The sequence below is a fragment of the Chamaea fasciata genome, unplaced genomic scaffold (assembly GCF_029207755.1).
Source record: "Chamaea fasciata isolate MVZ Bird 193981 ecotype frontalis unplaced genomic scaffold, bChaFas1.0.hap1 SCAF_3, whole genome shotgun sequence".
Lineage (NCBI taxonomy): Eukaryota > Metazoa > Chordata > Aves > Passeriformes > Sylviidae > Chamaea > Chamaea fasciata.
Window position 1 is genome coordinate 10,242,034 of NW_027094088.1, and position 22,199 is coordinate 10,264,232.

The window sequence follows — 22,199 nt, forward strand, 5'->3', positions numbered from 1 at the left end:
CTCCTGGATGCTGTTTTGGGCAAAGACATCCCACATCTGAGTGAGTGCAATCCCATTGTGTTCTGGAGTGATGTTTTTCCACAGAGGTAATTGAGTTCATGCCTGGAGAGATCATGGATTTATTTCATAGCTGAAGCATGAGAAATAGTATTTCATGCTAATTCTAATTCATGTATCTCCTTTCTGTAGCTATTCACCATAAGAATTTGCTCCAAAATACTCTTCTGTGGTTTCCTGCTGTTTTATATATCCCGAGAAATGCTGCATTTAATCATGAGTAGAGATCATGCATTTATTTTTGTGCATTTGGTTTGAAGAGCTAAAAAGCATGCACAGAAGTTGTGCAAAAGGGAACCAGTTCATGAGCAGCAGATGTCCTGAGGCAGAAATATGCTGTGGCTGTTGGGGTTTGTGTTTCTTTTTGTGTGTTTGCTTTTTATTGAGCTTTCCCCAAGGTAAAAGTATGCTCAGTGTGTAAAACCTTGTGAGGAAAGGCCACTAAAACGTAGCAGGGAAGGCTTGTGTGGAACCTGACTGTAAACTGGTTCACGTGACTCTCAATCCAGGGTTTTGAAACCACTTAACCTGGTCTTTTTATAGTTACTGACTCACTTATCCATGATGCACATGTCCCACAGCGTGCTCCTATACAGCTAAATATCAGTGTATACAAAAATTCCCAGAGGTGTATCTTGTATTTTCTTGGTGCCCTTATGATGAATCTTAGAGGCTTGCTACAGTGAACATCAGAGCGAAAGCTGAGACGTGAATGTTACTTAGATGCTAGGTTTTATAAATCTGCCTAGAGCATGTTTGGAAAAGTTGCACATCGTTACTCAGAGTGGCATAGTTTGTTGGAAACCCTTTCTTTCCCTTCCTCTGGAAGGACATTTGAACTTGAGAGCAGAGAAATGCCAGTCGTGTGAATAAGAGCCATACCGGTGTAACTGCTTTCACCGTGAGGCAAGAGCCAGGAAAGTCTGGCTTTGTCTGGGAATGAGGCGCACCTTGGCCTCAGGGGAGCTTGCCCTCCCTCCTTCCGCTTCAGAGCCTAAACCTTGCGTTCGGAGACACATTCAAGCTTCCCCTCGTCCCCAGTTTCCTGCTCTTTCACGCAGCTTGACTCCTTGAACGCTTTTGGGTCTTTTTTCCCCTACTCCCACACAAACACGGAGATGTGATTATGTTTTTATTTGTAGTACAGAGGAAACGTGAAGATGGTGTTTAGTGTGGAAAACTGGATTTACAGACTTCACGATTCTTGGCGAGTGGTCTGTCTAAAATTGTACGCTGTGTGTAAGGGCTAATTAAGGACGTTTCTCTCATTTTTGAAGCTTCAGCTTCGGTTTAGCTTTCGAGCCTTCTGTGGAAATGTACAAAGCAGACACAGAGTGTATGTTACAGTATGGCTATTGCTGTAAGGAGATGCCGCTCACTAACCTTTCTGCCGTTTTGTGATGCAAGGGGCACCTTTTCATGCTAAAAACTGAAACTGTTTCAGTTGCGTGTGCTGTTTAAATTTACCCGGTCTGGGGTGTGGGGCTCGCCCGTCATTTTGTGTGACGGCGGTGGGTGGCACTTTCTGTGGCTTGAGGGGGGAGGCGTGTGTTTCGTCAGCGGTGGCACCACCTTTCAGACAGACTTTAAAAAGAGAGAAGAAGGGAAAAAAAAAAAAAAAAAAAAAAAAAAAAAAAAAAAAAAAAAAAAAAAGAAGCTTATTCGGGGGAACATGTGAGTCATTGGGCCTTAGAAGGCAGTGATGTCCCCACAGCCCCTGTGGCTGAGGGTAGGCGCCATTTTGTTCCCACCTCCCCGTTCCCGCCTCGGGGCCGTGAGGGAGCCCGCGCGGTCCCGCCCCTGTGGCCCCGCCCTGTGGCCGCCGTCCCGTCGGCGGCGCGGCGGCAGCGGGCGGCCGCCGTAGCCCCTGCGAGGGGAGCCCGTGCCCGGGCGGGGAGGAAGAGAAAGGCGGCCCGAGCCGGGTTTCAAGATGGCGGCGGCGCTGTGGTAGCTGCTGAGGCAGAACGGTGCCAGCGAGGCCCGGGCCGGGGCGCGGCGGCGCTGACTCGCCATGGGAAGAGGCGCGGTAAAGGCCCCGCGGTGCCCCTGAGCAGCCCGGCGGCCCTGCTTGCTTCCCGCCGCCCTCGCTCCATCGCCCCCGCGGAGGCGGAGCGGGCCCGGGGCTGCACCATGTCGGACACCCGCCGGCGGGTGAAGGTCTACACGCTCAACGAGGATCGGCAATGGGACGACAGGGGCACCGGGCACGTCTCCTCCAGCTACGTGGAGCGGCTGAAGGGGATGTCGCTGCTGGTGCGCGCCGAGTCGGACGGTGAGAGCGTGGCTGGGACTGCCCAGGCCGCCCGGGCCGCTTCCCCTCGCCCCCCGCCCGGCTCCGGGCCCCGCCAGCCGGGGCCGCCGTCGCTAGTCTCGGCTGATGGTGCTTTCCCTTGGGAGACCCCAGAGGATTATTGTTTTTATTGTTGTTATTACTATTATTATTATTATTATTAATTTCCAACCTTCCGTGCTTTCTCTTATCTTGCGGCTTTCCTTACCCCACAAGCCACAGCAGCGTTCGCTGCCGTGGTCCTAGACTTTTCCCCTGTCAGTTCATAGCATTATGGAATACGCTGAGCTGGGAGGGACCCATCAGGATCATCCAGTCCCGCTCCTGGCCCTGCACAGACCTCCCAGCAATCCCACCCTATGCCTGAGAGCGTTGTCCAAGCGCTCCTGGAGCTCTGGCAGCCCCGGACCATTTCTTGGGTAGCCTCTTCAGTGCCCGACTACCCTCTGGGGGAAGAACCTTTCCCTGATATCCATCCTAAACCTCCCCTGACTCAGCTCCATGCAGTTACCCCAGCCAGTTGCAGCTCCCCAGCCTGAATAGAGCTGAAGCTGTGACATGTGAGGGCGTTTTGTTCTCTTTCAGAGCAATATTCTTTGCTTTTGAGGTGGTTTTTTCCTCCCTTCCTTACTGCTGTAAAAAAGTTGATTGTTTGTTGCTCTTTTTCTCCTCAGGAATTCGCGGGTTGTGTTCCAGTCGAGTGTTGTCCCTTGTGTTTTATTGCACTTTAAAGTCACCTGTAAGGGTCTTTTTTAGAGGGGGGAGGTACGTGCTCCCCACTTGGTCAGCCGACATGTGCTAATGTGCTAAATAAACCACCTAAGACTGGTATAAATTGCTCCGGAGCTGTTGCCAGGAGACATACACTACTTGCATACACAAGATAAAGTCCCTGCGTTTATAGTAGCCGGATGATTCACTTCTGAAGGGCAGCTGAAGGGAATAAAAACAAGTGGCCCACGTGGCTTCTCTGAGCAAAAACATTTTTATGCTGGGCAGCACATTACCTGCTGGAATTTGTATAGTTGGCCTAAAAGACCACGAAACAAGCTGATTCTTGCACCAGATTTCAGGAGAAAAAGGTGCTACAGTGGATTTTGGACTAAATTAGAAGAGAAAAGTGTATTTTAATAGGGATATTCCTGTTGAATTTTGCCTTACCTGGCTTATTTTAGGAAATTACATTTAAAAGAGGTGGTTCTTGTGGATTTTCTGTGAGATTTGGATTAAGCTGAGAGTCTGTTGGCTGGCACGTGCGCCGTGGTGTGAGATGTGTGGAGATGTTTGTTTTGTTGGATTCAGTAAATCTCTCTTCATACCTTTTTCAGGTTCACTACTGTTAGAATCGAAGATAAATCCAAATACTGCATATCAAAAACAGCAGGCAAGTATTATTGCTAGGCTTTACTTTCTCTGGTTGCTGATGTTGAGGAATTGTTTTGTGCTCAGAGTAATTGTGATTTTCAGGAAAAAAGGGAAAGCAGGATGACTTGGAATTGTTGAGGTTGTTTTTTATGGAGGTGAAAAACTTGCTTAGAAGCCTGTGGGTGCTCAACACTTCACATTCTAGAAATTAATGTGTGAGTCTTCTAGAAAAATACATTTTGCACTTCAGGCTTTGAAGATAATATATGCAATTTGGATAAATATTGAAATCATTACAGGAAAGATAGTTAGAAACATATATGTGTAACTTTTATCTCCCATGCCAGGCCATATGAAATAGTTGCAAAATTAGGGAGGCAAAACTTTAGCCAGCTCTGTTGAAGTGTATTTATTAATTTATTGAGTTCCTTTTCTGGAAATAACACGAAGGAATTTGTCTTTGTGGGACTTCTGTATTTGTTGTTGCTGTTTAGTTTTTATTTTAAGCCCTGAAAGCTCCTGTTGTCACAGGTAAGGCTGCAGGCCGTGGTGAGAGTTACCTTTCCTAGGGGTAAACCTCCTGCAAGACAAAGAAGTAAAACAGCTGGGAGCTGTGTTAGTAGGTTATTTTTGGTTCATCCACTGACAAAAATGAGCTTACTGAATCTCTTCTGCGTTTATTTTTTTCCCTGTTTCAGCATGCATTTTTGATGTCTCTGCCTGCATTGTTCTCATTGGTTTTCTGGAGTTTTTTCTGTCTCTTCCTTTGTTCTGCTGCAGAGTCTCTATTCCTTTCCTTCAGTGTTTGATACTGTTCTTTATCATTATGGTATCCAAAACTGTTACAGCACTAGAAAACAGTAATTTTGTTCTTCCTAAATCACAGAGGGACACATCTTTGAGGATTTTGTTATAGTGACAAGTTACAATGTGAGAATTTGAGAAAGAGACTTTGTTACCTCCTGAGTATTGGTTGGCTCCCTTTAGGTTAAAAGTGAGGTAGGGTTTTGGGCCAGCCTTTCAAGGAGGCTGTTTGCTGTGGTTTCTGCTTTTCAGTTGTTAGGGATTGGTGGCTGTAGGCTTTCCTTGGGGAGGCCATGCTGAGGAAGGAGCTCTGCAGAGCTCCAGAAGCCGAGAGTCTTGGACTGCTTCCTGTTTACTAGAGGAAGCCTATACATAGTGAAATACAAATGAAGATTTTGTTGCTGTAAAGTTTTAAAATGCTTCCTTTCGCACCCTGTTTCCTGAAACTACAACTGATTAATTGTAGGCCTTTTTTACTTAATTGGTAGCAAAGTTTCAAGTGACTTGAGTAGCTTTTGTTACCATTTTTGTTGTGGAAAAGGTAGATTATCGCTTAGGAAAACTCAAGCTGAGGTTTATTTTGGCTGGCTTTTATTTCCGATACTAATGCTTTTGTGTCCGTGTAACAGAAAGCATTTACTTCACTGTTCTTTCTTAAAGGTTTGTATAACCCCATGCAGCTTTTAGTTGACACAGAGCATTGTCCTCAAGTTGATCATCTTGGATTGGGGGAAAGTTTCATGGTGGTGCAGCTTGATGGAAGAGAAACATGCCCTGCCCACACATCTGTCTGACTTGAGTGGACTCAGAGGGTACTTAACACTAAATTGTGGTTTGCATAACAGCGTCCTGTGATAAAAGGAAACAAACCACTGATTTTTCAGTGCTTTGTATCAATCTGTGACTTCCAGTATTACACTGTTAGTGCCAAGTTGTGCTGTAGCTATTTGCTAACACCAAACAGGACAGGCCTGTTACCTCCCTGCTCCAGTCGTGTTTGTGGTTCCTGGGGAACTCATTCTGTCCAGGTGTTGGGCACACTGTCATCAATACTGCTTTCTCAAGGGAAATTGGGCTTGGATGAGTGGGACATAGGTGCCAAGTTGCTCAGCATACAATGTAAAATTATCTCTAGTTAGATGAATGTAAAGAACATGAGAGCCTGAAGAGCTTTAGCTCCCTCTGGATTTTGAGGCATAGGCTTTGAGAGTTACACATCTCTGATGGACACCCTACATTAGCTAGAGGGCAGGGTCAGATGTGTTCTGGAGGCTCTGGCAGGAGTAGTTTTAAATGTTGGCACCACACCCATTTGTTGTTTCAGCCTCTGCTTGAGGTTCCCTGGCAGAGCTGGCAGAAGAGCGAGTGCATGGCAGAAAGACACGGAGCTGCTGCAGAAATCCTTACTGAGAGTGCTGCCTTCTGTTGTTACCTTTCCTTTGGGTGTGCTCTGTTTGCAGCTCTGAGATGAAAATCGTGTGCAAATCCTGTCTTTTGCCCAGAATTGCCATTACTCGTGTGATAACAGAGCGCTTTGCTCGAGGCAACATATGAGTTCCTGGTGGCCGGGATTTAACACATTTACAGGGATGCTGTTAAAGCCAGCCAGAGCAGTTGCCAGAGGGCTTCTTCTCTTCTGTTTGATGCCAGCAAGAACGTTCATGTTACCATGTGGCAGGTCAGATGTAGGACTGAGTCAGTTGAAACATGTCTTCCTGCAGGATTCTTTTTTATCAACACGTGTTCCCCATCTGCTTCCCTGTGCAGCACCTTGGTGCTGGCCTGGGGACGTGGTACAGTGCAGAAACATGGAGAGGCGGAGTAGCAGACACTGTGCAAACCAATGCCAGCACTGGAGAAGGGTTTGAACTGCTCTGAGTTTCAATTTTTGTTCCAAATTAATCTTTTTTGTCTTTGTGGTATTTGAGTGAATTAAGGAATGTTGCTGTTGCTCATGGATGGAGCAGCATCGCCTTGAAGCAGGTGGGAGTGGTAGAGCCAGGCCTGGAAGGTGTCTATCTGTCTCTGCTCTTCGTGGGTTGTCTGAGGTCATGCAGGAAGTGTGTGCCACATGAGTACATCTTACATTGGCATTGGACAATTATTTTCTGTTGAAACCATCTTTCAGTCTTTCTGAAATATTTTTGGAAAAGCTTATATAACTTCTGCTTTGTGTGGGCAGTACAGATTGTAACGAGTACCATTCAGTAACTCAAGAATTTTCACAAATTTTTGACTGCAGTCCCTGGATACCTGGAATCATTTTAACTTACTGCATTAATTCTCTTATTTGAATCATCCTGAGCTATGAATAGGGTTGCTGAATGTGTGTGTCCTTTGTTCCGTGAAGCACCTCTGAGGCTCAGCTTACCTGGGAGTGCATTGGTTTTGAGTGTCAGGACATCAGTACTTGCACAGAATGTTTCAAGATCAGCATTTCAGATTTGGAATTCTGTAGCAGCCATAAAACCGTACTTAAGAATTGTTTTTTGGTTAATCACTGAAACAGAACCAGATCAGGGAGTGATGAGGATTTTCAGTGCATGCAGTTGACAGTTACTATTTTTCCTTTGAAGCCCAGTTGAGTTGTTGACTCTGAAATGGCACATGGTAAATACAGAGATCCAGATGTCCTGACCTGGAGATGAGGAGGGGCAGCAGTGAGTGAAAACCATGTCAGCTCTAAGAATTTGGACCAGCTGTGAGTAGGAGCCTGGCAGCAGAGAGGCTCTCTATTAATATTTGTCTCTGTAGGAGAAAAGTGCAGGTGTAATATAGGACATGGTAATGTAAATAAACAACTCACAACAGTGCTGAAACCACAGTGCATTAAACTCCGTTCTTTCCACAACGGGGAAACTTTGTTTCTCTAAAGAAATGTGCAAAAATTAGTAAGAAAGGAAAAAAAAATGTGTCTGTGCAAATTCCATTGTTTTTAGTGTGGCCTGTGATTATTCTGGGAGAAGGAAGTGGATCTGTTGGTAGGCATTTGTCAACGGTGATGTTATTCTAAATTTTTATTTTCAAAGGAAAAAAAGGACAAAGACAAAACCCCCAAGATATACAACTCCCCATGGATATTGAGGGATTAGGATTACTGTAGAAACGAACTGAAGAATTAGTGCTGTATCAGTGCTGCTGATGTTCGTTCCTGTGATAGTTGTAGCAGCTGGGAAGTTGTGTTTGTTGAGCCAGATGTGTTTTCCAAATAACTGCTGATGGAAGAGGGAACTTACTGTTCCATGCCAGCAGTCCTTCCCTAATGTTAGTCCCCTCACACCTGGAAGTACAGGAGTGCTCCCTGACCTGCGTAAGCCCAGATAACTGCATTTACAAAGGTTTGTTTAAACCTTACTGCCCCTGGGACTTCCTAAGAGATATCATCAGGTGTTTCTTTGGGTTTCCTTGCTGAGCTTAAAGATACCACTCTTAATATTTTGTGTTCAATAAAAGTGATGCATAAGCTAAACACCTAACCAGCCTTCATGAGCTGTGTGGGGAATATTGAACATAATAAATGTGGAAATTAAATTAATTTACTGACCATTAAGCAAGGGCTCGCTAGCTTTTAAAAAACACTTCAGTATTTAAAAAACTGTGACAACACTTCAGGAAGTCAACAAACTTGGAATGTTGAACGGTTTTGTTGGAGCTCCTCAAATGTGCTGGACAGTTAGCAGAGAGCTGCTCAGTTTGGATATTTTTATATGAAGGTGTGATTGCTGTAGGATGGTGAACTGTTCTCCTGGTGTTGTCTGGGACAGAGTTAATTTTCATCCCGGTAGCTGGTGCAGTGCTGTGGTTTGGATTTAGGATGAGAATGACATTGATAACACAGGGATGTTTTAGTTATTGCTGAGCAGTGCTTACCTTCAGTCAAGGACTGATGAGTTCCCCATGCTCTGGCAGTGAGGAGCTGCACAAGGAGCTGTGAGAGAGCATGGCCAGGACAACTGACCTAGCCGGAGGGTTATCCCATACCCTGGGATAACAGGGGCAGTGGTTAAACTGAGGGAGTTGGCCAGGAGGGGCTGATTGCTGCTCAGGTGGTGCTGAGCAGCTCTGTTGTGTATCACTTATCGTGTCATGGTTTATTTCTTTCTTCACCTTCCTGTTTTTGCTGTAACTTATAATTGCTCATTATATTTTGCTTTATTTCATTTTTGAAACAGCACTTACCTCAGGAACAGAACTTTCACCTTGTCCTGATTCTCCTTCCCATCTCAGCAGTGGGAGGAAGTGAGTGAGCAGCTGTGTGGTACTTCCTTGGCAGCTGGGTTAAACCACAACCACTCTGTATTTGAATGTTGAAGTACAGGCTTGCATTCCTTACAGGACAGCAGCAAGTGTCCCAATAAAACCTCTTCAAAAACCATTTTAGCCTATTCAGAAATTCTGTCAAAACTTCCAGATCTGCTGTGCAAGTGTACAAATTGAATTGATGGAGACAATAGTAACAGAGAAGAAAAACCTGGCTCAAATGAATCTGACAAGATGTTTGTAACTTTAGTAAGAATTTAGGAGTTTTGTATTATTTAGGCTGTATGGCTTTGAATTCAGAAAGGAATATTTGAACATTAGCTAGACATTATATCTCACTTTGCTAGGGTTCTCTTTAAATGCTTTCTGAGGGGAAAACTGAAATCATAGGGGATTTGTTTCTGCCTTACTAAATATGAAAATACTTTACCTGTTATGTTGTAGGTTTTCTTAATCTAGTGTGTGCATTCCCATTTCAAGACTGTTGGCTCAAGAAATGTATCTTGCCAAAAATGCCATCATAGGTGGCTTGGATATGAAAAATAGTATCTTCAGATATGTTTTGTGCGAAGTAGTGGTCATAAAATAACAAGAAAGAAAGTTGATGTTGCTTATGGCAGAACAGGTGATTTAATATTTTAGTGTTTTATGTTCTTTTTTTTGACAAGTGTGGCTTTAATTAAAATGATTTATTCTGTAGACATGGACTGTAAAGGAGTAGAGATTAATATGCAGTGCAGACCTGTTTCAGAAACAATTACTTTCTTCGTTTTATCTCAAACAGGACACCCTGATTGTTTGGTCAGAAGCAGAGAACTATGATTTAGCACTGAGTTTTCAAGAAAAAGCTGGCTGTGATGAAATTTGGGAAAAAATCTGCCAGGTACTATTAACATGAAACATGCTGGTTTTATTCCAGGTGTTTTTGTGTCTTGCGCGACTTGATGTATTTGTGAATCCTTTTTAAACCTGCTTGTAAAGTAAGCAAATACTTGTTCTTTTCTGTGCAAGAGTTAAATTGCCGCTGCTTAGAGCAGCAGTTGTTCCCATGATTGAATGTCAGGCTTTTCAAAAATCCCTGTAACGGTGGGACTCAGGTGGTTGGTGTTTTCTGGGAGGGGAGTGGTGTTTGTGTGATTGTGTTTATTAGAGAGGGACTGCCAGAGTTCCATGGTTTAATTGTCCCTCTCCCAGATGGCCTCAGGAAGCAGCTTGTCGGAGTGCAGTGGAACTGCAAATGTGCTGTAAGGAACCAGAGAGCTCAGATCCCATTGCAGCTGCCTTGGGACACACTGGGCAGTTGAGATGTGTTGTTATTTCGGTTACTGACCTGCTCATTTTTGGGTACATTTTGGGATTAGACAGTAACGGTGTGCACTCCTCCCTTAGGTTCAGGGTAAGGATCCTTCGGTGGAAGTCACGCAGGACCTTATTGAGTCAGAAGAGGAACACATAGAGGAAATGCCTGAAACCAGTCCTCTGATTGACCTTCCTACTTGTGAACTCAACAAACTTGAAGAGATTGCTGACCTAGTTACCTCTGTTCTTTCTTCACCCATCCGTAGGGAAAAGCTGGCGCTGGCCTTGGAGAATGAAGGCTACATTAAAAAACTGCTACAGCTTTTCCAAGTCTGTGAGAATTTAGAGAACACTGAAGGCTTGCATCATTTGTATGAAATTATTAGAGGGATTTTGTTCCTCAACAAAGCAACTCTGTTTGAGGTGATGTTCTCTGACGAGTGTATTATGGATGTGGTTGGATGCCTCGAGTATGATCCTTCTTTGGCTCAGCCAAAACGACACAGGGAGTTCTTGACCAAAACAGCAAAATTCAAGGAGGTTATTCCTATTACAGACTCTGAACTCAGGCAAAAAATCCACCAGACTTACAGGGTACAGTACATTCAGGATATCATCTTGCCGACACCATCTGTTTTTGAAGAGAATTTTCTTTCTACCCTCACTTCCTTTATTTTCTTCAACAAAGTTGAGATTGTCAGTATGTTGCAGGTAAGTGGTTTTTCATATGGTCTGGGTGGATTGTGTGTAGATACCTGTAGCTATAGTTTCAAAATGGATTACAGTTAATCACACACACAGTTAATCACACAATGTTTTGAATGCTTCCCCTGCTCTCTGATACCTTTGATTTTTTATTTTGAAAGGGAATGCTCAGGTGAGTATGCTAATTTTTTTTAATGGGTTGTAAAGCTGAAGATTTTTGTCCTTGATTCCCAAGCAACATACAGGTTTTGGTCATGTTTGTGTAGGTATTTAGGGAATAGGCAACTTGTTGTATTGTGTACTAGGGACATTGTGCTGTTTCTGTAACAAATTCTGGGTCTGTGATTCAAAAGAGCATGTTCAGAACCATTCCTGTTACACTACTGTTACATCATGGTACTAATTTCAAATGTTCGTGTTGTCTTAAAGATTAAGTAATTAGTTCCTGGGTTTTTTTCATACGGATATCCAGAAGTAATAATGAATAAATAACCAAGCTGTTACTTTAGGAAAAGCTGTCCTGCACACTTTGTAGTCAGAAGAGGCTCCAAGGTGGTTGGGACCCTGGAAGGAGCCTTGGTGAAGAGCTGTGTGAATTCATGGCATTTTGGGGTTTTCAGTTGGTGCTGTGTTGTGCAAACTCATGGGTACCCAAGTGGCTTTATTCTGTTTATCTGTGTCCAAAAATGGTACATTTGTGTAGGATACATCACAGGCGTCTTGGAGTGAGTGTGGAGAGCCTCTGTGAAACACCAGGAGTTGGGGAGAAGAGGAAGGGAGTAAAAATGGTGGAAAGAAAGGGACACTGGAGACATAACATATCCATATGGAATATGCTGATGAGTTCAGATATGGATGAAATATGGTAAAGAGTTCAATAGAGAACTGGAAAATAAAACTGAGTAATTGCAGAGAATTGCATGAGTATGCTATTTGGCTTCTTTCTACTATCTTTGTGGCTCAATAGCAGAAAAAAAAAAAAACCTAAAAATTAAATCCCTCTTGCAAAATCAACGGCTTTGTGTTAAAGATTTTCCTTTAAATTCTTTTGCATGTATTTTCAAAAACTAAAAATAAATTCAGTATTATGCTCTTGAGGCCACAGTCCTGTTTGCATTTAGAGATTTTTAACTCTGTCGAGTTAAACTGTAGAGTTTAAACTGTAAAACTGTACAGTTTTTTGAACTGTAGAGTTCTTTATTTTTCATTGAGACTGTACAGTACTGAATATCTAATTGTGCAGTAACAGAGAACTCTGATTTGCTGTTACCTCGAGTACTCCGTGCAGAAGGTTCTGAAATCCTCTCACAGTTCTTTTCTGGTTTTGCCATGGCAGTCTTTGCCATCATAGATGGAGTATGTGGCACACAGGTTTGCCTACTTGTTCTAAAAGCTGTAGTTGAGATGTCTGGTGATTTACAAATAGTGTTGATCTTGAAAATTACAGATTGAGAAGAAAGCACACATGTAAAAGATGTTATAGCACACTTGAGGAAAATTCCCTGGTAGGGGGGACCTCAGGTCCAGGACTGCTTTTGCAGGCCTGTGGTGTAAATCAGCTTGTTGGGCACAAGAACTCTAAAGCTCCTTTGGGTTTGGGGAACACATAGGACGTCCTGTTACCCTAAATACACTGGCAAAGCTCCCTGGGAAAAGGCAATTCAGAGGAGCAGCAGATTGTGTTTGCCACGGCAGCAAAGCTCCTTTGTACGTGCCACAGAGCACTAGATCCCAGTGCTGCTGCTGCTGCTGGAAGGGCAGCCACGTGGGAAAGAAACCTCCATCCATCCCATGCTTCAGGACACAGCACTTGGCTGAGTAACAGCCTTAGACAAACAGGAGATGTTTCTGTGCTCAGGTGTGCTGCAGTAGGGATTTTCTACTATATCTGCTGTTGATTGTAGTATGGTTTGGGTGGGTTTTTTTGTACCGGGCTTAATTAAGCTGTTTAAGCCAGCAAAGCTTAAAATAAACTACTAAATCTGTGTATGTTGCACTCCCTGTGATGTTGATTCCAGGTATCATTTGTTTGTAAAGCACTGTCCCCACATCTTAAAATTGTCAGGAAAACGTTTGCCAGTCTTTGGTTGGCATTGCTGTAACTGTAAAACTTCTGCATTAAGTTATTCTAATAAAGCAGAGAGATTTTGGTGACAGCACATGGCAAAATAGAGATGTAAGCACACTCTGTGTTATGCAATGTAAAGTTAATGTATATTTTATTGGAATGCTGCTGTTCTGCTCATTTTTGTTCATGGCACAAGTTTATTGAGTTGAATTGGTACAGTGATGCAAAATTTTGTAAAGCATGTTGCTGTTTGCTGTCAGATTTATATTGTTTTTAAAAGGTGACAGAAACATTTGAATTTGAGTGACTGTCAATGCTATTTTCAATGTGAAAGAGTGCAGAATAATTAAAGGGCAGAAAGTGCCCAAACCCTTGAGAGATGCTGATGTTCACCCTGGTTTTGGGTATCTCTTCATCTTATGGGGTAACTGAAATGTTTTACAAGAAGTGAGGTGTTGTCCGGTATACACTTAAAATATCTCTTGAGAAGAGAGGGTGTGAATATGAAAAGCCAGTAGTAGTCCATAAAGTTTCCCAGCTTGGCAAAGCAGAGCACACGCAAGTGGGAGGGGTTGTTTTATTGTAAGGTAATGAGGACATGGCTGCAAAGGTGTCCCTTGGCTGGCACTTTGTAGTTGCAGTTTTAGGGACCATCATTGAGCTCAGCTTCACCTGGCTCTGGTCTCCTGGAGCTGCTCCTGCTGCTCAGAGGGAGTGCTGAAACAATGCCCTGGGAAAGATCCTGCTGGATGTGTGCTCTGGCATTCATCTTATTGGGGATAAATTGGATGGAGACCTGGACTTTCTGCAGGGTTGGATCCTATAAGGATGGAAGTTGTTTTCCAGAGGCGCTGTGTAAGGTGTGTTCCTTTTGTGTGTTGCACAGGAAGATGAGAAGTTTTTATCAGAAGTTTTTGCACAGTTGACAGATGAAGCTACAGACGATGACAAACGGTGTGAACTGGTAAGTCCCAGCTCCCCATGGTGCCTCCACAGCTTTACGTGAGAGGGATGAAGGAGAAACAGTGAAACTCTTGTGCAGTCACTGAGGGATTTCTGTAGAATCAACCAGCACACAAACTCCGCGACAAAATGCAGCTGTTTACTCCTTTCAGAGAGTTTTCTGACCCAAATATACCTGTAATTCCTTTTTCCCTGTGCGACAGGTGAACTTTTTCAAGGAATTCTGCGCCTTTTCTCAGACGTTACAACCTCAGAACAGAGATGCATTTTTCAAAACTTTGGCAAAGTTGGGAATTCTTCCAGCTCTTGAAATTGTAATGGTGAGTGAAACTTCAAGCTGATTTTAAACCAAGTAGAACAGCCACATCCTATGAAGCAGTCTGGGCTCTGCTGAGCGCTTCTGTGTCAGTTTTGCTGTGCTGGGAGTGGCAGTTGATTGGAGCGTTCCCAATGCAAAGGCTGCCCCCAGCTCTGAAGTGCCTGACCTGGCTGCTCTGGGAGTTTTTACTCTGTGGGAGCCTGTGGTCAGTGCAGTCCTTGGGACAGGGGGCGTAAAAACTGGCAGAGGCTCTTTGTGCAGTGCCAGCTGGATTGGTGGTGTGGTTGTTGCTGGCCGAGGGCCAGAGAAGTATTTTTAGATAATCTTGAACTGTTGGCTGGTTCCTCCCAAAAGATCCTGTAATCCTCTCGTTATTAGATTAATCTGTCCTAATCAGCAGTGGGAAAACAGAATTTCTTTCACTCTTGTGGCTGAAGCAGCTGTTACTGCCTGAGCTTTGCAATTCATTTTGCTGGTTTATTGTTTTTCTGTAACTCTATTACTGTGCTTCTCATAGAAACTCTTGTAATGAGATGTTCTCAAAACTTAAAACTACTTATTATTTGTACCTTTACTTGATAATAAATACTAACCTAATTTGTTCTTGCTAATCAATTTCTCTTTATTAGGGAATGGATGATCTGCAAGTTAGATCTGCTGCTACCGATATATTTTCTTATCTGGTAGAATTTAGCCCATCCATGGTCCGAGAATTTGTGATGCAAGAGGCCCAGCAGAGTGATGATGTAAGTCAGAGTGGTTTGCGGTTTGTTGAGTATACCAATCTCTGGGCAAGCAGGAAACAAACAAAACAGCAAAACAAACCTCTAGAAATACAGGAAAAAATAGATGTAATATACAAACATTTCTGAGCATGTTGTTGATGTATGAGTTTACAGTTTAGGAAATCTGGCTAGCAAGGATTGTAGGTGTGGAGGGTTGTGCTTGACAGAATTTTGGTATCTGAATGCAACTCTCAATTCTTCAGTTTCATTTAAAATTATCTTCAAAAAATTACAGAGACTATGGAAATTACTTTCCACTGTGTCTAATTGTTTGGTGGTGTGTTTGTTTGGGATTTTTCTGCAGGACATCCTCCTCATCAATGTGGTCATCGAGCAGATGATCTGTGACACAGATCCGGAGCTTGGGGGAGCTGTTCAGTTAATGGGGCTGCTGAGAACTCTGATTGACCCAGAGAATATGCTGGCCACAGCCAATGTAAGGAGATGTGGAGGGTACAGATACTGCACTGGCACAGCAGAGCTGAAAACCTGACATTCTGTGTTTGCTCTGATACTGAACTTAAGCCAAAATAAACTTAATGTTTCCATTTTGGGGCGCTGTGCAGGTGTTTATTAAAAAAGTTTGGCCAAGCTTTTTGAGTTGTTGATGTTTTCTCAGTAAATGTTTGCATGGTGGGGGTTTTTTGGTGATGGTGAGCTTGGTTAGTTTTCCCAAAATGCAAAAACTGATCTTCCTTGAGCAAAGACAGTACTGCAGGCCCAACAAATACACAGGCAGACCTGAAGGAGCCAGTAGAATTCTGTATGGGCTGTTTCCTATGTTACTGTTCTCTCTTATTTGAAAGGCTGTGTACAAATCCCAGTGTTTATTAAAATTATTTTTGTTTTAGAAAACAGAAAAGAGTGAATTTCTCAATTTCTTCTACAACCATTGTATGCACGTTCTCACTGCGCCGCTTCTGGCCAATACAGCAGAGGATAAATGTGAAAAAGGTACTGAATATTTTCATTTTTTTTCTCCTCCTTTCAGGCCAGCAGTGTTTGGCATTGACTGACAGTGCTGGTCCCAGGGATCAGCCTGTGACACCAGCTGGGAATGTGCTTGTGGAAAAGTGCTGCTCCCCCAGGGACAGGGGTTCTGTGGGCAGCAGTTCTCAGCTCTTCCTGCAACTCTGGATGTGGCTGTAGCTTCATGCTGTGCTTCGTGGAAGTTGCACTTCCTTGATGTTAATCATGCTAATATACAATTGTTAACTCCATTTACAAAATACTTCCTGTAAAGCAGAGAGTGTCTGTAGGCTTTATATTAAATATAAAGTAAAAAAAAAAAAAAAGTTTTGCACATTTTATACAAAAATAAAACTTGTAAAATATCTGTAGTACTCATTTTAATGCATTATTTGAAAAAGTTAGGATTGGTGCCTTTTGTTCTATATCATACTCCTAAGTTTTAGGTTATACATTTTCACCTAGATGGATTTAAAACTTTGTAAGGTAAATTAAACACAAAAATCTCACCTGGCTGCATTCTTGCTGCATGTTTGTCTCTGTAGCTCACAAACTTTTGATCTGATGGAAAATCTGACCACTTGGTAGAATTGATTGTTTATCCCCAACTTTTAAATCTTGACAGTGCTTTGAAAACATTTTTTCTGATTTTTGTTTTCATTTTCTCTTCGTCAGATGCAGTAGTTGGATCCACTAAGAGTAATACAATTTGTCCTGGTAAGTCTGAATTGATTTTGAGTTTTGAAACTTGTCTTGTGTGCTGTGTATGGTATTCTATTAAAATAAAAAAAAAAAATCCCCAAAGTTAGGTATACCCATACTTCATTTCTTTTAAATACTTTTTCCTGAAAGAGATGCAGAGGCTTTGCTTCACTTGACTGGAAGCTGAAGGAACATTTTCATCTGTTTTTAAATTTTTTCCTAGTCAGCCTTGCTACTGAAAGTTTAAATTGTTCATTTTCCTTGCAGATAATTACCAAACAGCACAACTACTTGCCTTAATTTTGGAGCTGCTTACTTTTTGTGTGGAACACCACACATATCACATCAAGAATTACATTATGAACAAAGATTTGCTAAGAAGAGTATTGGTATTGATGAATTCAAAACACACATTTCTGGCTTTGTGTGAGTATGGAGCTGTTGTGATTTCCTTCTTCCAGGCATGGTGGGCACAGTGTGGAGGGTCTTTCAGTGTACACTTGAACTCGGAATTCGTGTTAATGAGTGTGGATGAGGTTGTAATGCTCGTGGTTTGGGGGTGCATCTTGAGGGATTTCAGTTCTTTCCACGAGCCCTGGCATGTGGTTATTAACTCCTTGAATTTTTCTTCCACAGGTGCTCTTCGCTTTATGAGGAGGATAATCGGCCTGAAAGATGAATTTTATAACCGTTACATCACCAAGGGAAACCTCTTTGAGCCAGTTATCAACGCCCTGCTGGATAATGGCACCCGGTACAACCTGCTCAACTCTGCTGTGATTGAGCTGTTTGAGTTCATCAGAGTGGTGAGTGCAGCTGCAGCTCTTAGAGGAGCACCCAGCTCCTTGGAAAACAAAGACTTGCAGCAGCTCCTGAGACACTGCCAGTGCCTTCATGTGTGGGAGGCTTTGCTGGGAATCTTTGTGGTCTGTGAAAGTGAAGAGCTGTTTTTAGTTGTAGGGTATGGAAGCCGCTGTCTTTTTCAGCAAGAAGAACATTAGGAATTGTAGGATTTGCCTGATGTGCTGAGAGACTTGATAGAGGGGGACTGACCAAAAGGTTCCTGGTCCCACATGAGCTGCTGTAGCTGCTGAGGACAGGGGAGGGCTGGAGCCTGTGAGGAGGACAGGGCACAGCTCTCCTACAGAAAAGATCTTTGTTTAACAGAAGTATCACAAGTACAACTGGGATACTGCTGGGTCCACTGTCTTTTTCTATGGGAAGCCTAATAATTATTTTTTGATCTCTTCTCTTTTATTAAGGATAAATCTGATTTCATGCTTCACATTTGTATAATACTGTACAATAATGCTTTGGGTCTGGCCAAGAAATCAGTTACTTTCCAAACTAAACTCAAAAGCTTCCTGAACTTCTGCCTGTGCCCATTTGAGGCTGAAACCCTGTTTTGTTCTTCTACAGGAAGATATTAAGTCCCTTATTGCACATATAGTTGAAAACTTCTATAATGCACTTGAATCTATTGAGTATGTTCAGACATTCAAGGGACTGAAGACAAAATATGAGCAGGAAAAGGATCGACAAAGCCAGAAGCTGAACAGGTAGGCCCCAGTTCCTGTGCTCTGAGCCTGGCGGGGGCTGTTTTCCCAGAGGGCAGCAGGAGACTGGGACTGGGGTTATGTTTCATTCTTGGTGAAAACATTGCAGATTAGAGGAAAGCCCCATCTGCCTTTCCTTGTGGCCTAGTGTAGTAGAATGAAATATACCCCTGCAGCCCCCCCCCGGGACTAGCTTTTGAGAGGCTTGGGAGGGATATCTCAGAGGGACAGGACAAAAGATTACAAGAGAGGCTCTTAGCCCAGGATTATTCCAAGGCGTTTATTCTCGAAGGGTTCCAGGGGCCAAGAGAGAGAACAAGGAAGTACAGGGGTCTTATCTAGTCTCCCACTCTGGGAGGATGGCTGGCACTCAGCCAGTTAGGTCAAGAAAGGAAGGAAAGGTCAAACCATATGGTTACAGGCATTAGGGGTCTTGGGGGGAAAAACCATTCCCCAGAGAATTACAACAATAGAACTGATGTTGGCCAGTGGACTAAATGTTATGTTCAGAAAACTCTCGGCTTTAGAAGAGCGGAATGTTGTTCTGTCACTCTGATTTGGGATTCAGTCTGTCTTATCATCAGCTGGGGTGTTTGTGAGTCTGGGGTGAGGGCAGAACCTGAGATGGAACTGCATTGCCTTCTCAAATGCGCGGAATTCCCTGTAGAGCTCTGGAAGGCATTTCTGATCCTAAGCCTGAAACAGCAGCCAAGCTGGAATCCCTGTGTGTGTCTCTTACAGTGTCCCATCCATATTGCGTAGCAATAGATTCCGCAGGGACGCCAGAGCCTTGGAGGAAGATGAAGAAATGTGGTTCAATGAAGATGAAGAGGAAGAAGGTGAAGCTGTTGTACCTCCAGTTGAGAAGTCAAAACAGGAGGATGATTTTCCAGATAGCTATGAAAAATTTATGGAAACTAAAAAAGGTATTTACTCCATTTGAGCTTGTTGGCACTGGAAGTGCACCATGGTAGATAGGTGGAGTATCACCTAAACTAACCTGTGTTTTGTGCTCTGTACCTCAAGCAGCAGTACAGGGTATTCCATGTAATTGAGTCATGAGATCCAAATGTGTCTTAACAAACCAGTTTAGGATTAAAATAACAAGTTAAACTGCTTGGAGCACGCATCTGGTTTAAATGGTATTCAAAAGCAGGACTTTGAATGTGCCCGTGTGCTCCAGGTGGGCCATGTCCCCATGCCCTCAGCCTCCAGCCCCTGCTCAGTTTGCTGCTGGTGGGCTCAGGATGGGCTTGATTGGGGAACTGAGAATTGCAGCAGAATTGGACCCAAAATACCTGCTGGCTCTCACCCTGCGATTGCACTGTGATGTGGATTGTACTCCTTGGTGTGCAGCTGATACCTAAGTGTGACAATGTTTGTCCTTCAGCTAAGGAAAGTGAAGACAAAGAGAATCTTCCAAAAAGGACTTCAGCTGGGGGATTCAAATTCACTTTTTCCCACTCAGCCAGCCCAGCCAACGGTGCGAATGGTGCAAACAGCAAATCTGTGGCAGCTCAGACATCACCAGCGAGCTCCAATGGCTCCTCTTCCAAGAACACGGCCCTGAGCCCGGCGGTGCCAGCCCCCAAGGTGGGAGAACTCATGTGGGGCTGTCCCAGGGTAACAGCAGCAACAGCCTGTGGGCAACAGGGCTGAGTTGGGGATAAATTCACCCTGAGCTGTGCAGTGAATCCCTCAGTGCTCTGGGGAGGTCTGAGTGGGGCTGGACTCTGTTGGAATCTGGTAGGCAGAGTCTCATCCCACATCCTCTGCATCATTTCACTATTGCCGCTTTTTGTTCCTGCTCAGTTGCTGCTCTGTGTATCTGATGTACAAAGGAAAATGGGGTTTTTGGGAACTCTGTTAGTGTCCCCCTGCCTGGGGAATTACTGAGTGTTTTTGAGGAGACAAATGTAGTGAGTGGCCCTGCTGTGGTGCCTGACTCAGCCGTGCATTACTGGAATGTTGAGCTATGGAGCTCCTGAGTAGCTACAAAACAGTGTGGCAGGGACTGATTGCCCACCCTAAGGCTGAGCAGCCAAAGGGATGTCAAGCCTGCACGTTGGAGTTCATGTCTGTCCCGCTGGGCTGAATGTGATTTTTAAACAATTCTCAGTCCAGACCCAGAGGAGTGAGGAAGCTCCAGTACATTTTGCAGCTTGAGGTTCAAACCCATTTTCCAGACAAATGGGACTTAGAATGCCAAAGGTTGGTGTGCCCTGGACAGGTTGGCTGGAAGTTTTGTTCAAAATTTGCACCTTTCTAGGTATTTCTTCAATATAAAATTTTCCTTTTTTCTTTTTCTAATTGCCAGGGAAGTCTAGTTGGGCTAGTGGATTATCCTGATGATGAAGACGATGATGAAGAGGAGGAGACATCTCCAAGGAAAAGACCTCGTCTGGGTTCATAAGAGAAACCAAAACTTTGGAATAAGAACTTTTATGATGGGGTTTCAAATGCTGCAACTGTTTTAAGAGCTAAAAAGGATTCAGAACGCTTTCTCCCATGAGTATATAAGATAATACAAGGAGTAGCAAAAGAAACTCGGTGTATCAGCTAGAAAGAGTTAGTTCTGTAAACACAAAGCTTCCAAGGAACTTCATGTCTTTCTAGAAAGTAAGGAGTCTGCCATTCAGGCTGTCAAAAAAATAATAAATTTAAAAAAAAAAAGGTGGGTTAGTATTCTCAGAACCTGGATGATGGCTTCTCAGCAAGGAAAGTCTCAGGTGTCGGGAGGGAAACGGGGAGGGAAAGGTATGGTAACACTTTTTTTAAAATATTGCAGGGTTTCCCCAGTGTTTAACAGAACTAGGAAAAAAAAATTCAAGCTTAAATTTTGAACCCAGTAATCTTAATTTTGTAATGGTGCTGTCAGTTGTGTTCTTTTAGCAATGCCTCTTTTAAAAAAATTTTTAAGGGAAAACTAACTCTGCAAAAGAACAATCCATATTTTGGGACCATTTATTACCAAACTGCATTTCTCATGGTTAGAGGGAGGGATGCTGCAGTTATAATGCATGTTGAGTTGTTTAAAACAGTTAAAATAAGTTTTAATTTGTGTTTTCCAAGAGGAGAGAATGGAAGCTGGATTCAAAATTGAAGGTTTTGCTTGTTTTTGTCAGTGAGAAGTCCAGAAATATCTATGCCAAGGAGCAGCAATACCTTCCCAAAGGTCTGCAGGAACTGCTTGTGTCATGGTGGGACTGCACCCAGTATATCCCTCAGCTGTTGGCTTCAGGTTGGGAAGAGCCCAAATTCCAGCCGCACTTTGTGGTGTTCCAAGGGCTGCCTCCTCTCGGAGCAGCCATTTCCCTGTTCAGGAGCTGAAATTGCATGGTGGAGGTGCAAATAAGAAACACTTACAGGTTTTTCATAGTGATGGACTGAGCTGCTTTTAACACCAAAGTCAGTTTGGACCAAGACGGGATTATTGCCAAGAGAACATCTTGAGGGCTTGGAGGCGGAATCCACAAGCAGCACCTGAACCTGGGGGTGGTACAAAAGCTGTTTTTAAAACACAAAAGCACATTCCATGTAGGTGAGTGAAATGTGACAGGAGTAGGGGAGTTCATGGCAGGGTGACAGAGGCAAATAGTCCAGGTTTTATTTTCAAGAGCAGCACATGAACTGTAAATATTTTAATGTTAGTTTGCCCATATGTGATCTGAGATCATGACTAAGTGAGAGATTTCCCAGCAACTGTGTCAGATGTTGAAGATGGAACCAGCTGCAATCCACCACATAGATCACTCTTGTAATATGTGTTATGGGTCCATTTCTCCTGGAATAGTTTAAACTGAAGCAGTTTCTCTGTTTTGGAGATTTTTGTAGTTAGTTTTAATTTTAGCTCTTGTTTGGAAAAAGATGGGCTGTCTGTGTAGATATGAAGTATAGTTTTTTTCCATAAAACAGAAGTTTATTTTGTATTAAAGATACCACTGTACTTGTTTTACACCATTTGTATACATGTGGTGATATTAATGCTGAACTGTAAAATTCAGGAATTAAAATGTGACCCTGTAATTCCATAATTATTGCTTTTGTTTTGTTTGTT

The 22,199-nt window shown here is 43.3% G+C and overlaps 1 protein-coding gene across 2 annotated transcripts; it reads left to right on the top strand.

Annotated features, from left to right (window-relative positions):
• Positions 1 to 1,873: 1,873 nt before the first annotated feature.
• Positions 1,874 to 22,176, top strand: PPP4R3B (protein phosphatase 4 regulatory subunit 3B). 2 transcript variants are annotated; one of them, XM_066177916.1, is made up of 16 exons: positions 1,874 to 2,329; positions 3,676 to 3,731; positions 9,561 to 9,659; positions 10,166 to 10,786; positions 13,735 to 13,812; positions 14,015 to 14,131; positions 14,760 to 14,876; positions 15,220 to 15,351; positions 15,767 to 15,869; positions 16,560 to 16,601; positions 16,854 to 17,012; positions 17,223 to 17,392; positions 18,006 to 18,145; positions 18,884 to 19,068; positions 19,533 to 19,735; positions 20,460 to 22,176. In XM_066177916.1, exons 1-16 carry the CDS (start codon positions 2,188 to 2,190, stop codon positions 20,553 to 20,555), a joined length of 2,460 nt encoding a protein of 819 aa, XP_066034013.1. In that variant the 5' UTR covers positions 1,874 to 2,187; the 3' UTR covers positions 20,556 to 22,176. The 2 variants fall into 2 exon arrangements, with proteins under 2 accessions (XP_066034013.1, XP_066034012.1); XM_066177915.1 differs by having other exon boundaries at positions 2,095 to 2,329; positions 19,611 to 19,735.
• Positions 22,177 to 22,199: the final 23 nt, after the last annotated feature.

Bases quoted from the DNA above. Each gene is read 5' to 3' on its own strand.
- PPP4R3B (XM_066177916.1), top strand. From the start codon at position 2,188: ATGTCGGACACCCGCCGGCGGGTGAAGGTCTACACGCTCAACGAGGAT. The intron at 2,330-3,675 runs GTGAGAGCGTGG...TACCTTTTTCAG, and splicing joins GGTGCGCGCCGAGTCGGACG to GTTCACTACTGTTAGAATCG. The intron at 10,787-13,734 runs GTAAGTGGTTTT...TGTGTTGCACAG, and splicing joins AGATTGTCAGTATGTTGCAG to GAAGATGAGAAGTTTTTATC.